Source organism: Canis lupus, chromosome 32, assembly GCF_048164855.1.
Source record: "Canis lupus baileyi chromosome 32, mCanLup2.hap1, whole genome shotgun sequence".
NCBI classification, from domain to species: domain Eukaryota; kingdom Metazoa; phylum Chordata; class Mammalia; order Carnivora; family Canidae; genus Canis; species Canis lupus.
Genome location: NC_132869.1, coordinates 26022203 through 26037276, shown reverse-complemented (window position 1 = coordinate 26037276; position 15074 = coordinate 26022203). Strand labels below are relative to the sequence as shown.

Genomic DNA, 15074 nt, shown 5'->3' with positions numbered 1-15074 from the left:
ATATTTTTTTAGCTTTTAATTAAAATTTGTAAATGTATAGTAATATCCTATAAGTATATTACTGTTAGAGATTTCATTTCTAAGCATTGTCTATCCTCAGATCAATACAATTATGGTACCAAAATATCCCAAGTACTTGCATTTTGGCAAATGCCAGGGAAATTACCAGACTCTGTTGCACCAAGGTCCATCTGTCAGCACTGCATGTTCCCATCAAAGATGATGGTGGGGGCAGCCCGGGTGGCTCAGCGGTTTAGCGCCGCCTTCAGCCCAGGGCCTGATCCTGGGGACCTGAGACCAAGTCCCATGTCAGGCTCCCTGCAGGGAGCCTGCTTCTCCCTCTGCCTGTGTCTCTGCCTCTCTCCCTCTCTCTGTCTCTCATGAATAAATAAATAAAACCTTAAAAAAAAAAAAAAAAAAGACGATGGTGGGTAATTAGAAACTCCCCTGTCATGGCACTTAGAGCAAGGTCTCATGTTCACCCATTACTCCCAGAATGGAGGGAAATACACTTATGGACAAAGAAGTGGTTGAAAACTTGCTTTGTAATCATTTTTGTAACTTGAGTTTAAAAAAAAAAAAGTTCAGAACCACCAACTATTTAACTAAGAATAACAAAATCATCTTAATTTTGGTCAGTTATATGGCTTATCCTAAGAGAATGGTATTTTTTACTTTCTTTCTTCCTTCCTTCTTTTTTTTTTAGCTTTATTCTTACTATTACTTTACTGGTTTTGTATTGGGGTCCAATGTTATTAAACAAAATGGAAAGTATTAAAAGAGATTTCATGAAAAAAGCTTGTGCATTACGGCAAGCCTCACAAAACAAAAAGCCTTCGACCTTTTCCAAACACTTAAAAGCAGCAGTATTTAATGTTCACTGTGTTTAAGAGCCTGTTCTAAGCCAAATGCCATGGAAAACTCAGCCATGACTATAATCTGTTATCAGAATCCCCCAGGCCATTTTTTATTAAGATATGAAGAATAAATTGAATGTGACGAGGCGATAGGGTCTATTTTATTAGTGGTATTGACACCATAGGTCATGTTTTAAACACTGCTGACAACTCAAAGGAGCCTGATTGAAACAGTAAGGGTGAACCTCCAGAGAGACCCACACTGACACAAAGAAATTAACTGTGCCTTAACTAATCTTACAGAAAGACTGCAGTAGATAATATTCCTCCCGTTACAGGAAAGAGGCAAATAATCAGAAAGCCAGCAATATCGGCTATTTTAAGAGCAGATGTGCTCTGTTTTCTTTTCTGTGTCTCTCATTACCAGCCTGAAAACACATCACCAAAACTGAGGCTCATCCTTATCCTAGTTACCACTATAAATAAGTCAATAAACTACTTAGTCAATTAAATTATATTCATTAATATATGCTCAGTACATTGTACTTAAAAAGGCAAAGGAGCATGTGGTTCAGTTCAGAATTATTCCCTTAAAATAGTGACAGCTCTAAAATAATTTAAATACTGAAATTTATCCATTTGCTCTGTTGCTTGGCACTGTGTGAGGCATGAAATGGGGGAAGAAGCAAAACCAACGTGTTCTTGAATTAACTGGCTTGTAGAAGAAAGGGACAGATACAAAATAGAGCAAGGTCAAATGTGCTAAACTGAACCTATAAGGAAATAGGATTTCAGGTGAAAGGACAACAACTATAGGTTTCAGTTAGTGAGAAAATCCAGCAACTTAAGAGACTTACCAACAGCACAGATAACACCTTCCTCTTTTAGAATCAATAAGGTGTCCACACAAGAATCCATAGGAGATGGGAAAGTCTTCTATTTAAATTTGTGAAGCTACATTTTTATGGAAAGCCATAAACTGTACAGTGACATCATTTCTGGGAACTTAACCTTAGGAAATTTTTCTAAGGAAGTAAAAGGATACATGTGAAAAACGTTCAACACATTTTTATGTATTGGGGGAAGAAAAGAGAAAAACAATAAATATAAAAGAAAGATGACATTTATTATGGTTTATCTCCTTTAAAAATGAAATATGATGACTATAGAGTATAATAAGGAAAACTGTTTCTGACAAATGAACTTTTAAAAAGATTTATTTATTTATTCATTTGAGAGAAAGCAAGAGCATGCACACACAAAGAAGGGGCAGGAGAGGGACAGAGAATCTGAGGCTGACTCCACCCTAAGCTCGGAGTCTGACATGGGGCTTGATCTCATGACCCCAAGATCACTACCTGAGACAAACCAAGAGTCAGATGCTCAACTGACTGTGCCACCCAGATGACCCTTGAAAAAAGAGCTTTTAAAAGCAGGTATCAAAGCTGTAAGAGTAGATGAAAGCTATCAATGATACGGAGGCAATGTAGAAATAAATGTAGAAATAAAAATAGAAGATGTAGAAATAAAAATAGTCAATAATATGTTAGGAAAATATGTTTCTGCCACCCCTCCATTTTAAAATTCCATTTTATACTGTTTAAAAATTTTAATTTTGGGATCCCTGGGTGGCGCAGTGGTTTGGCGCCTGCCTTTGGCCCAGGGCGTGATTCTGGAGACCCAGGATCGAATCCCACGTTGGGCTCCCAGTGCGTGGAGCCTGCTTCTCCCTCTGCCTATGTCTCTGCCTCTCTCTCTCTCTCTGTGACTATCATAAAAAAAAAAAAAAAAAAAAGTTTAAAAATTTTTAATTTTGTTTTGAGAGAGAGAAAGAGAGCACACAAACAGGGGAGGAAGACCAGAGGGAGGGAGGGAGGGAGGGAGGGAGGGAGAAGGGAAAGGTAGAGAGAGAAAGCAGGCTCCATGCTCAGTGCAGAGCCCAATGTAAGGCTCAAATTCACGACCCTGAGATCATGACTGGAGCTGAAATTAAGAGTTGGATGCTTAACTGACTGAGCCACCCAGGAGCCCCCATTTTATGAGGTTTTCATATTTTAATGACAAATACACCCATTTTAAAAGCCTCATTCTAATGTACCTTGTCTTTGTAACTCAGCCCCTAGAAGAAGGTAGAGCCACAAGAAGCAGTATTATTATTATTTTTAAAGATTTTATTTATTTATTCATGAGATACACAGAAAGAGAAGTATACAGGCAGAGGGAGAAGCAGGCTCCGTGTAGGGAGCCTGATGTGGGACCCGATCCCGGGTCTCCAGGATCACGCCCTGGGCCGAAGGCAGGCGCTAAACTGCTGAGCCACCCAGGGATCCCCAAGAAGCAGTATTAATACCACAAAGTGGTGGTTTTTAAGATAAAGGTCATTGGATAAAGAGAGAAATAGGTGCTAAGACGCCCAAGGCCTTCTCAGGAGGAAAGGTCTAAGTGGAGACAGAGATGCTCATGTGGGGAGAAGAGAAACAACTCCCTTCTGCCCATATGAGAAATTAATTCAGGGGATCCCTGGGTGGCTCAGCGGTTTGGCATCTGCCTTCGGCCCAGGGCATGATCCTGGGGATCTGGGATCGAGTCACACATTGGGCTCCCTGTGTGGAGCCTGCTTCTCCCTCTGCCTGTGTCTCTGCCTCTTTCTGTCTCTCATGAATAAATAAATAAATAAATCTTTAAAAAAAAAAAGAGAGAGAGAGAGAGAGAAATGAATTCATGAAAACACCTATACTGAGTGGCCACCAGCATTCTGCTCTCTGCTACCGTGAAATCATGGGGAGCAAACTCTAAGTTCCAAAGAGCAAGAACTAAAATCCCTCCTGGAGAATTACTCCAAAACTAAACAAGGAAGGGTGTGAGAAAATACTTGACAGCCAAGACTTGGAGACAGCCAGAAATTTGAACTCCAAGACCAGGACAAAAAAAAGACCCAGGCCATCAGGGAGAAAGCTGCAGAAAATGAGAAGTAAATGCTGACAAGGTACCTTTATTGTTTCATTTTTGTGTGGTATCTCCTCCTCCTTTTTTTTTTTTTATTACATTATTCTAAATTGCGTATCATTTATTTGTTGACTGTTCCTACAAACTGAAACTTATAAGGAAATAAGCTTCAAAACTATACCAAAAATACAGGTTCTGATAACACAGCCAATATCAAAACATCTAAATGGGCACAGAGATAGACGTTCTATTTCTAATGCCCAATTATACCCATTCCCAACAAAAAAAATGTAGATCTTCACAACCTATGTGTGCATCTATCCCCTCAACAGGATGGTGATTTAATTCAGGCAAGAGATAACGATCGTCTTTGGGAAACCACACAATAATTAATCAATGGTAAGCAGAGGAAAGAGTCCACCTCATCCACTGACTCTAAGAATCACTAAGAATTGAATATTCAACAGGAAATATACTGATATGGGTGGAAGCCAGACAGGCAGCCTATGTATATAGCAAATAAATTCATTCATTCACTCATTCGTTCATAACGCATCCATCCAACCAGCCACCAAATATTTACCACGTGCTATATGTCCCAGACACTGGGATAGCTGCTATGAATAAAATGCTAAGCCAACCATCACCAACCCTGCTTCCTGGAGCTTCCACTCTTGTGGGGGCCTTAAACAAAAACTGTGGTAAATGCTATATGGGCATGAACATCTTTAAAATGCTTTCCCATGACTAGCATGACTTACAAAGTGTTTTTGCCCAAAGTTTAACCTGAATCTATTACTATTTAGATCTCACTTCAAATTTACTGGAAATGATGGACGTAGAACAAGTCAATGGATACCATATGAAAATAAACAAATTCAGAAATGTGAGCCATTGGTCTGGTCTCTGGAAAATCAATGGGATAGAAGAAAGAGAGCAGGCAATAGGAAATTGGTGGCAGGATCTATACTAAGATAATTAAACTCAGAGAGAACAATTAAAGCAATATACAATTCTTGATTGGATCATGGCTTGGGGGTGGGGGAAGCAATTATAAAATATACTTGAGGGGGGATCCCTGGGTGGCGCAGCGGTTTAGCGCCTGCCTTTGGCCCAGGGCGCAATCCTGGAGCTCCAGGATCGAGTCCCACGTCAGGCTCCCGGCATGGAGCCTGCTTCTCCCTCCCCCTGTGTCTCTGCCTCTCACTCTCTCTCTCTATCATAAATAAATAAATAAATCTTTAAATATACGTATAAATATAAATATAAATATATATATATAAGTATATATATATATATATTTGAGGGCCAACTGAAAAAATTTTGAATAAGGACCAGGTATTAGAATTATTGTTATAAGAATTACTAATTGTTTTAGGCATGATTATAGTATTATGGTTATAACAAAATCCCTAATTTTTTAAAGATGCATGCCAAAGAATTTAGGGGTGAAATGTGGTATTATCTATAATTTACTTTGAAATCATTCAGCAAAGACAAATAGATGAACTGATGAAAAAATAATAGGAAAAATGAATGGATGTGAAGAAACAGGGTAAGTATGACAAATGTTGACAACTGGTGCATTTGGGTTGGGGCTCTATGGGGTTAACAAATTACTCTTTCTACCTTCCTGTATGGTTGAAATTTTTCCTAAGACAAAGTTTAAAAAGTATTACATGATATTTTTATGGAATCTAGCCATAGGCACAGTGGAGCAAATGCACATAACAGAATATGGTTCATCATATCCAGTCTCCCCCCCACCTCCACCCATCCCATCCTCTCCAGGCAGATGGGGCCTCTCATCACCGGATCCCACAGCCCCCCTTACCTCAATCAGGGCTCCCTTTTCCCTGTCCTCAGATCGTTTAGCACTGTCCAATTCATCATGCATTTCTGAGAGCTGGTCCTGGAGATCCCTGATCTCAGTCTGGTGCTGTTCCCGTTCCATCTTCACCTGGAACAATCTGGCACGGGAGGAAACCCATCAGAGAATATGTCCTAGGCCCTCCTTTTTCTCATCCAAACTAATTTCAAACCTTTAGGTGGTCAAGCAGAGTTATCTAAAGCCCCAAGGAGCCTCTGATTCTCTGTTCTATACTGAACAAGGAATCACAAACCAGAAAAGGCACTGGTAAGAACTTATGTCTTGAGTCTAATTTGCCCAATAAGAAGGCCATTGAGAACTCAAACCAATGTAATGGGGAAGGTTATAAAGTTATATAAGGTGGCAGTTTCTTCCCCAAAAGGAAAGCACAGAGTATTATAATTTAGACAATAAGAAAGATAAGAAATTGACCCAAAAACCCACAACCTCTTTGATAATGCTTTCACCAAAGCCACCCTTTTCCCTACCCCCCTACTCTGTCATCAGCCTCAGGAGAATCAGCAAATTATGGTCTACTGGCCAATTTGGCCCACAGTCAAATATTGTAAATAAAGTTTTATCAGAATATAGCCATGCTCATTTATTTATGTGTTACCCATGGTCATCTGCACAATACAATGGCAGAATTGAATGGGTCCAACAGAGAGACCAGATGGCCCATAAACCATAAAGTATTTAATATCAGACAGAAAAAGTTTGCCAGCCACTGTTCTAAATCTAAATTTACAACTATTTTACCTTTTGATTTTGTAAAATCTATTTAGTACACCTTAAATTTTGTTTTTTTTTCACAAATTTTTCCAAAATTAACCTCTAAAAATGTTTTAAAAAGCAAACACCACATTGTCAAAATTGCAAAGGCAATCAAATTATTTTATTATACAATGCCTTATTTTTCTTGAATTTCCTTCTCAATTTCAGTCCTGGTTAAACCTTCACTTAAGGAGTCCACCACGGCCAAAGAGCTTAATAGCACTGTACATTTTCAGACTTTGGTTTCAGATCCTTTTGTCACAGATTTTACTATGACACAATGACAGGGCCATCGTGGTTTTGACTTTCCCTCTCTGCAAACTCAACATAAGTATCGGGTCGGCATCATTCAGGATAAAATCCACAAACTGGGAGATTTCAGAAGTCATAGGACATGCCTTTTGGAGGCTGGGTACAGTCCATGGAGAGTGCTTACCAGTCTCCATGTGTCACCAGCTTCACAATTTTACAAGGATAAGAGGGAGAGAAGGAAGGGTCAGAGGCCCCTATAGTAGTATTTGGAAAGCTGGGTCGTAGTAAACGGACAAAAAGGTTCTTGCTACCTCGGATACAAGAACCCAGGAAGGGCACAGGCTCTTGGGCCAGAACTCACTCCTCCAGGTTCTTGCGGAGCTCCCCTTCACTCTCTTCCAGGCGCTGCTGTAGCATGGAGTTCTCTTCCACTTTACTATCATGCTGGCCCTGGAGCTCCTCCAAATTTGCTTTCATTCTCTCTCTCTCTTCTTTGATGTTCTGCTGATTCTAACATGAACACATGTGATTTTAAAGCACCTCCCCTGAACGTTAATGTAATGCCACAGAAGACTCCCTTGAAACTCTTGACGGCCTCCACGCCTTTGCGCTTACTTAGCACACAATTTATTTATTTATTTATTTTTTAAAGATTTAATTTATTTATTCATGAGAGACAGAGAGAGGGAGAGAGGCAGAGACACAGGCAGAGGGAGAAGCAGGTTCCACGCAGGGAGCCCGACGCGGGACTCGATCCCGGGTCTCCAGGATCAGGCCCTGGGCTGAAGGCGCGCTAAACCACTGAGCCACCTGGGCTGCCCCTATCACACAATTTAATGAACTCACATCATTAGGCTGGGGGTTTGCAGCTAGAAAGAGTATCAAATATTGAATGAGTTGTAATACTCCCAAAAGAAATAAAGACAGCTAAACTTCAGTCTGCTATTTCCATTACTCAGTTCAGATATTTCATATGTATTTAGTTTCCTACTGGACTGCCTGACTCCAACAGTGTTTTACTCTGTCAAAGCAAATAGTGTCGGGCATCTGGGTGGCTCAGTGGATGAGCATCTGCCTTTGGCTCAGGTCATGATCCCAGGGTGCTGGGATCGAGTCCCGCATCTCTCATAAATAAACAAATAAAACATCTTAAAATAAAATAAAGTAAAAAAAAATAAAAGCAAATGGTAGTCATAGATTTTAGCTACTTTAAAAAAATTTCTTTTAAGTTCTTTGGACAGCAGGAGCCAAATATACAGGAATTTACTCAGTGGTAAGAGGAACAATTCTTTTAGCAGGAAAATAAACTGGCTTTTGCTTCACTTGGGCATCCAGATTTGCTTAAAATATTCTTTGCAAAACAAAAATCTAAAAAATAACATAAAGGAAATATCAGATACCTTGACTTCTAGTTGAAGCTGTCTCTGAAGTTCAGCCACTTCTGTGGTCAGCTTGTTTTTCTGTTCCAGCAGATCTCTGACTTCAGATGAAGAATTAGAAGCCTGTAATTAATTGCAGAGATACCCTAATGTAAATGTTTGAGATGCTTTGTTTTCTCTTCCAAAATGTAATCTGAACAGTAACATCAAAATCTTAAGACTCCATTCAAATGTAAACCCCTCTAGAGAAAGGGGTGCAGGGAAACCTTCTGGGGGTGATCAGAGTGCTATGCATCTTATCTGGGTGGTGTGTGCATGGACACGCACCTATACTAAAAATTCAATGAACTCTACAGTTAAGATTTGTGCAATTTAGTGTATATAAGTCACACCCCAACAAAGCAATGTAAAAAGATAAAAATTAGTATTTGTTGAAGATTCCTTCACTGCCTAAGGTTATATCCAAAGCCCAGGTTTCTGTGTTTGCCAGATTCCTCATACAATCTGTTACAGAACTTCCACTATATTGGAAATTATTATTCCAGAACCTGAGATTTTCTCGCTCTCTGCATATGCCTGTATACAAGTAGTAAATAAATGTATCGTGGCTGAATTTGCTTTATTCTTTTAGATGCTACATTTCCATAATGAAGGCAGATATAACAAAGAGGGGTCTGATTGGAGAGTCTATTAGAAAACAGACTCTGAGTATGAATATTAAGGATCTCATTTTTTTTCCATGGCTATAATAACAGGAAGATGCGCTCCAAAGGATTTGGCTAAAATCCTACAAGAAAGTGGTTAGAACACCACAGAATGGAGGAAAAGGGATAAAAAGCAGGAATCAAAGCTAGGAAAAGCCGTGTCTTGGCTCTCACGTGCCTGAATCCAGGTGTGAGTTATGTGTGGACTTGGAATGAGCTACTTCCTCACCTACTCCTGTGAAGTTAACTGAACCCAACCATCAACAAAAACACAGGACTTCCTATTTTCTTAGGCAAAATGAGAACAGTCTGTTACGGAAATCTAAATCCAACCCAATGAGGCAAATCGTACATTGTTCTCACCCAAACGAAAACTCTGCTTATCCTGCTTTTTCCAATATGGTCCTTCCTTCTCTCACAGGAAATCATTCAACTGACACCAAAAAAGATAAAACTCCAAAGCCTGTACTCACAGATAATCAGATTCAGAAAATAACAGGCAATGAAGCAGTCATGGTGCCGTGCTCCCAGCCAGAAGTCTGAACATTATGGTTCACCTTCTCATCATCCCTGGCTTCACTCGGCAGCAGATTAACTGGTTCCCTTCCTCTCATCCTACTTCTCTCCAAAAACTACAAAGGAATGAATTTCTACAAATACGACACTAGTCATTCCTGTTCAAAGCCCATTGATGATGGCCCATCCTCTTCAGCCTACAATGGAAACTTCCGTAATTCTTTAAAAAAAAAAAATTCTTTAAATAAAAAAAAGAAGCTATAGACAAACTTCCTGTGAACTGTCTCTGGTGCACTCTTTCCTTTCCCTGCAGAATTCCCCAGTAGGGAAAGAGAAGACACACCAGAAAGAAGTGTGTCCCACACCAGAAAGAAGTGTGTCCCAGAAAGATGGTGCAGGACTGAAGAATAAGCTTCTAGTCATCCCTCTTAAATGTTGCTTCCTTTCAGGGCACAAGGTGGGTCTGGCACATAGCAGATGTTCATCAAATACAAGATGACTCCTTTAACCACATAAAAAAAATCTCCAAGTCCCAACTGGAAGCCGGTATAATAAATAAAACAGGCAAGTTTTTTAAAAAAAGATTTTGGCCCCACTCCACTGCTTTTCGCATTCACTCATGCTGGTTGGCCTCACTGGCCTCTATTCCTTATTCTCTTGTTCTTTTTTTAATTTAATTTAATTTTTTTATTTTTATTTTTTTTTATTCTCTTGTTCTTATCCTCTTCTTATTTTCTGAAGTTCTAGAGCTTGGGTCCAGTTCACACTCACTTTCCTTCGATACTTTGGACATGTTAGAGTTGCCATGATTTTCAATTTGTTCTTCCTATTCTTATTTTCTCTAAATGTCACCACCTTTTTTGTTCCATCTTGTTATATGTTACATACTTTTAAAATGAAATCTCTTAAAACCTTTCTGAAAAAAAGGCGGGTGCATAATATTTACAACATGATCTTCCGTCTTAGGTCCTGCTCACTACTCAGGTAACTTCCCACTTACTGCAATTACCAAATGTACAGGCTGAAGAAACAACTTGCAATTTGTTCACCACATTCTGAGTTAAACACCCTCTGCAGAATACAGAACTCCAATTTACTTGATTATTTCCTTGTGTGCTCCCTGCTGCTCGAGACTTTAAAGTCTGGATTTTCTCAAAGACCAGGTTGACTTTCCGTTTAGTCGCATCATCATTATCGGTGCTTCTGGAAAAGAGGCAGCAGCAGAAAAAAACAGTGAGGGGTACAACCATGAGTCTCAGGATACTTGAGGTGCCAGGACACACAAAATAAGAAAATAAACTACAAGAGGTATGAATTAATTAAGGTTGCAGACAAAACCAGAATGAGAAGAACAGGATGGTGTATTTCTCTTCAAATAAATTGTTACATGTTAACACTCAAGTTGGGACTAGGGTTCCCATTTCCAAACATGTGAAAGAGATGTACCCACATTCTAAGCCTGGAGAAAAAAAATACAGTGAAAATTCAGTAATTTGTTGACTCAAATTCCTTATTCCAGCACGGAATTTCTTCTGTGTGTCTCTCTCACACACAACCCATAGCCACACACTTTACTTGTAAATCTCATACTAAGAATGATCTACAGTGACTTTAACTCATTTTTAGCCTGTGTTTTAAAAAATTGATCGCCAAAGCTGAGATTAGCTCTATCTACACTTTCACAGGTAATGATCAGATAAGAGTTTTTTTGCTTGTTTTTTAAAAGATTTCATTTATTTACTCACAAGCAACTGAGAGAGAGAAAGAGAGAGAGAGAGAACAGAAGGAGAGAGAGAAGCAAACTCCCCACTAAGTAGGGAGCCTGATGTGGGGCTCGATCCCAGGACCCCAAGATCATGACCTGAGCCAAAGCGAGATGCTTAACCGACTAAGCCACACAAACACCTCTAGATAGAGTTTTATTAACTTCAACAACACCTTTTATCACATATACCTGACAATTAGGAAAAATATTTTAAATACGTTTCCTCAAATGATCACCTCTCGTTAAATAAAGTCTGGCTCACTAGTCTCTCAATAAATCATAAGCAAAAAATTATAAAAGAATTTAGAGATAGAATTTTAAAAATCAGAAGTTCTTCTCCCTGAATCTTAACATGGTAAAACCCTTCACAGAGAGACACCAACAACTAGTTCTTACCTAGAAAAATCTCTTCAGTTACTCCCCACCCTCATGCCAAAAAGAGCCCCCTCTTGTATTCTGAACTATTTTGTCAGCCCTGTAATTTTAAGATACGATGCAAAAATATGAAGTGTTTTCATACCAATGAGTACTTGCCAAGAGACTTGCAGTCACGTCAGGTTATAAAACTTTTTTTCCTTTTTAATCCTATCAGATGAGACAATGGAAACAGAAACTGCAAATTCCTGACCTATAGTATCTAAGGCAAGGACTGAAAACCAGATTACTCAAACTCAACCTCCAAGATAAGTATGTGAAAGGCAGTGCTTTTAAATGACTCATACATGCTTTAAATATCATGGAAGCATTGGCTCCTGGCCAATGTCAACTCTGGGGAGGGGAAAAGGTGGTTTTATTTATAACTGCTAATAAGAGACAATTGATTACTACTGTATGCATGAAGAACTCAAGGTGGCAGACTCAGTCAAAACTGAAGAGTAGACATTCTTCCCATCTTTGAACTTTTCAAACAATAAAGAGTCATTTGAAAAATAAGGGCGCCTGGCTGGCAACTCTTGATCGTGGGGTCATGAGTTCAAGTCCCACATTGGATGTAGATTACTTAAAATAAATTAAGTTTTATATATATATATTTTTCATTATCCCCCTGCTCTTCACATCTACCACCCCCCCCCCAAGATTCAAATACTCTTATGAAAACCCCAGACATTGACTCCTCAGCCTCTAAGCCTCTAATAGTTCACACAGGCAGGCAGGAAGAGCAAAACACAAGATCCCAGTAAAGGAAATTAAGACCACATCAGAAAGGATAAGACTTTGCTCCTTTAAGGAAAATCACTAACCCTTCTTTGAGGTAATTGTAAAGTATCTGCTTGGCCGTCTCCTCATTGGTTTGTTGAGTGAGCTCTTGTTGGCCTTTCAACAGATCTGGTGTGGCCTGGAACATAAAATAAAGCCTGGTATTAGACCACAGGATAAAGTTTCCAGGAAGAAGGCAAAACCCTGAAGCAGAAGCTTCCAAACACGTTCCTACTTTCTGAAAACAATTCCTCAGGTAAGGATCCTCATTACAACTGGCCCCACCACTCAGCAGCTTTGTGACCTTGGGCAAGTTACTTAACTTTTCCTCACCTCAATTTTCTCACCTGTAAATAGAGATTAATAGTATCTACCTTCATAGGGTTGGTGCAATCCTAGAATCTATAACAAATAGTGCCTGACACTTACCAACCATATTATCATTTTTACCACTATCATTATTTTTTATTGGTACCACCAAAACACTAAACATACTAAACATCACATATACCTGGCAATTAGGAAAAATATTTATTACTTAAATAAATTCCATCACTTTAGGATTCACCTAAATTAAAATTAACCTAATTTCTCAGACCAGATATTAACCCAGTCACTCAATTTCATGAGAGAAGTCAATGTATCTACACAAACCTAAGCACTGAACCTCTGTGAGGAAGCGAATTCTGCACACTTTCACATTTCACACACACGCCAACACAAAAATCAAGCATATAGTGTTGACAAGTCACTTTACAGACAAGCCCACAATGGGATTCCAGCTGTAGCTGAATTAACTTGGGAAACCATACAATTGGCAGTAGCCTGAAAACTCTGTAGGGGAAAACTAAAACTAATTGGCTGTGCAATTAGTGATTCAAGACGGAGGGTCCGCAGCCCTGTAGACTCCTGCAGCATGGGGCAGCAGAAGAAATTAAAAAAGGAGGAAAAACAGACGGACCAGACCCACTAGCATTACCTGAGTGTTGGAGGCGGAAGTAAATGTCTTCACAGAAATCTTCTTGGCACCAGAGTCAGGCGAAGTCGCTAGGGCCCGATTCTGTAACATCAGCGTCGCCGTGGCTGTCTTGATTTCGTCCTCCTTTTTATTCTGGGCTGGGGGGGAGGACACACGCGTGTTTGTACTCTCCCGACCCCCTCTGTTTGCTGGAGCTTTCCCATCTTTGCTCTGCTGGGCAGGCCGGAGGTGGGCCCCCTGCAGCTTGGCGAAGGCGCGGCCCACGCTCTGTCTCCCGCGGTGCTCCTGGGCAGGTGACCGCTGCGGGCACACCTGCGACGGGCGGAGGAGGTGTTCGCTGGACTTGCCCAGGTTCCGGCTAAATTCGCTGAGGTACTCCGAGTTCCCCTGCAGCCCGAAAGGAAAGGCACTATCCACGCTTCTGGACCTCTTCCTGTCTTCTGGATTGATTCTGTTCCGCTTCCCAGGCCTTCCTCTCCTCTGAAGCCCGGGTTTTTGGTCAAACTTTTCAATCAGTTGATCCACACCAGGAATTGATCCCGTGTCAATATCCCGCCCAGTTCCTGGCAGGAAGGGGATATACCGTCTGTTTTCGTGGCGATTCACATTGTCAGCGTGGATGGCACATTCCTGATCATCAAGCAGAAATCTGTACAAAGAGTTGGCCGACGTGGGGGTTGCCGACGAGGAAGAGGACCTCCGGGACCGAGCTCCGTCCAGGACAGGTCCCGCTGAATCTTGTCGCCGGAAGGGAAGCACGTCCGGCCTGGCTTTCTTGGCTTCAGGATGGGTGTGCGGGCTGTGGGCAGTGGGGGACCTCCCACTAGGGGAAGGGGCCTCCCCTACCAGCGCCTCCCCGGTGCAGCTCTCAACATTTACGCACACTGAGGTCTGCTTCTTGGGGTCATCGATGACCACAGAGCTGCACAAACGGATGGCCGTCACGCCGGATTTGCCCGCATCTTCCAAAGGAGGGCTGGTAGGCTGGGAACTACCAGGCTTGGGGAAGCAGGTCCATGCCTTCTTATTGTTGGTACCTTCTTCTGTCAATGTGTTTAGCCAATTATGCTCAGGAGGCTGGTGGTTTTGCAAGTTCGATTCATTCTTTTCAGGGTCATAGGGCTGCAAAAGCTCTGGATGCCTCTGAAAGTTCAACACGTGGGATGGCTTCATTGGCCCCTCTTTGCGTTCTAGAACCCCGTTCTTGCCTTCGAAGAGAGAGGACTGTTTCAGGTTTCTTACTGGGCTGGGCTGGGCATACGGATTTTCTGGGAGCTGCAATTCCTCTGCGCTGCTCTCCTCCAGCACGGACCCGTTGCTGGAATGCAGAGGCAGGTTACTTCTCACTGGAGATGGAAATGGTGGCCCATTTTCAGGAAAAGATGTGCCTGCCAGACACCGCTCTGTGTTATTCAGGACTATGTAGGGGTGACCATCGATTCCCTGCACCCGAATACTGACACCATAGGAGCCTGCCTTAGAGTGTTGGGAATTCCTTGGCTTTTTGCTATCATCGCTTGCGAGTCTCAGATGGACGCCATATTCTTGCTGTACGTGTTGGTATTCGCCGAAATACAGCTCCATGGTTCACCGTTTCCGCTACTGGGCAAGATGGGGGAAAAGAGGACATTAGGTTAGAATTACATCTGTTTAAATGAAGATTATGAGGGGAAAGTTCACAGGAAACAGAACACTTTAACCAGCAAGGCCACTTCAGAACCAAATGCTCATCCAAACAGGCCTTTCTGGATGCCCTCAGTGACCATGGCGTTGTCAACACTGCGCTTGAACCCTGGCCTTTGGGTGGAAGACGGGCATAATAACCTGACACCTTT

The 15074-nt window shown here is 41.2% G+C and overlaps 1 protein-coding gene across 6 annotated transcripts in view; it reads right to left on the bottom strand.

The window, feature by feature from the left end:
• CGNL1 (cingulin like 1) overlaps nucleotides 1-15074 on the bottom strand; it is a 186327-nt gene that overhangs the window by 88543 nt on the left and 82710 nt on the right. For 5 of the 6 annotated variants that reach the window (XM_072808786.1, XM_072808788.1, XM_072808785.1 and 2 more), the window contains 6 exons: nucleotides 13240-14841; nucleotides 12305-12399; nucleotides 10396-10501; nucleotides 8100-8201; nucleotides 7061-7209; nucleotides 5638-5773 (listed from right to left, as the gene is read on the bottom strand). In XM_072808786.1, the coding sequence (XP_072664887.1) occupies nucleotides 5638-5773; nucleotides 7061-7209; nucleotides 8100-8201; nucleotides 10396-10501; nucleotides 12305-12399; nucleotides 13240-14823 (2172 nt within the window). In that variant the 5' untranslated portion in view covers nucleotides 14824-14841. The remainder of the gene's footprint in view (nucleotides 1-5637; nucleotides 5774-7060; nucleotides 7210-8099; nucleotides 8202-10395; nucleotides 10502-12304; nucleotides 12400-13239; nucleotides 14842-15074) is intronic. The other variant, XM_072808787.1, reaches the window with a different exon arrangement.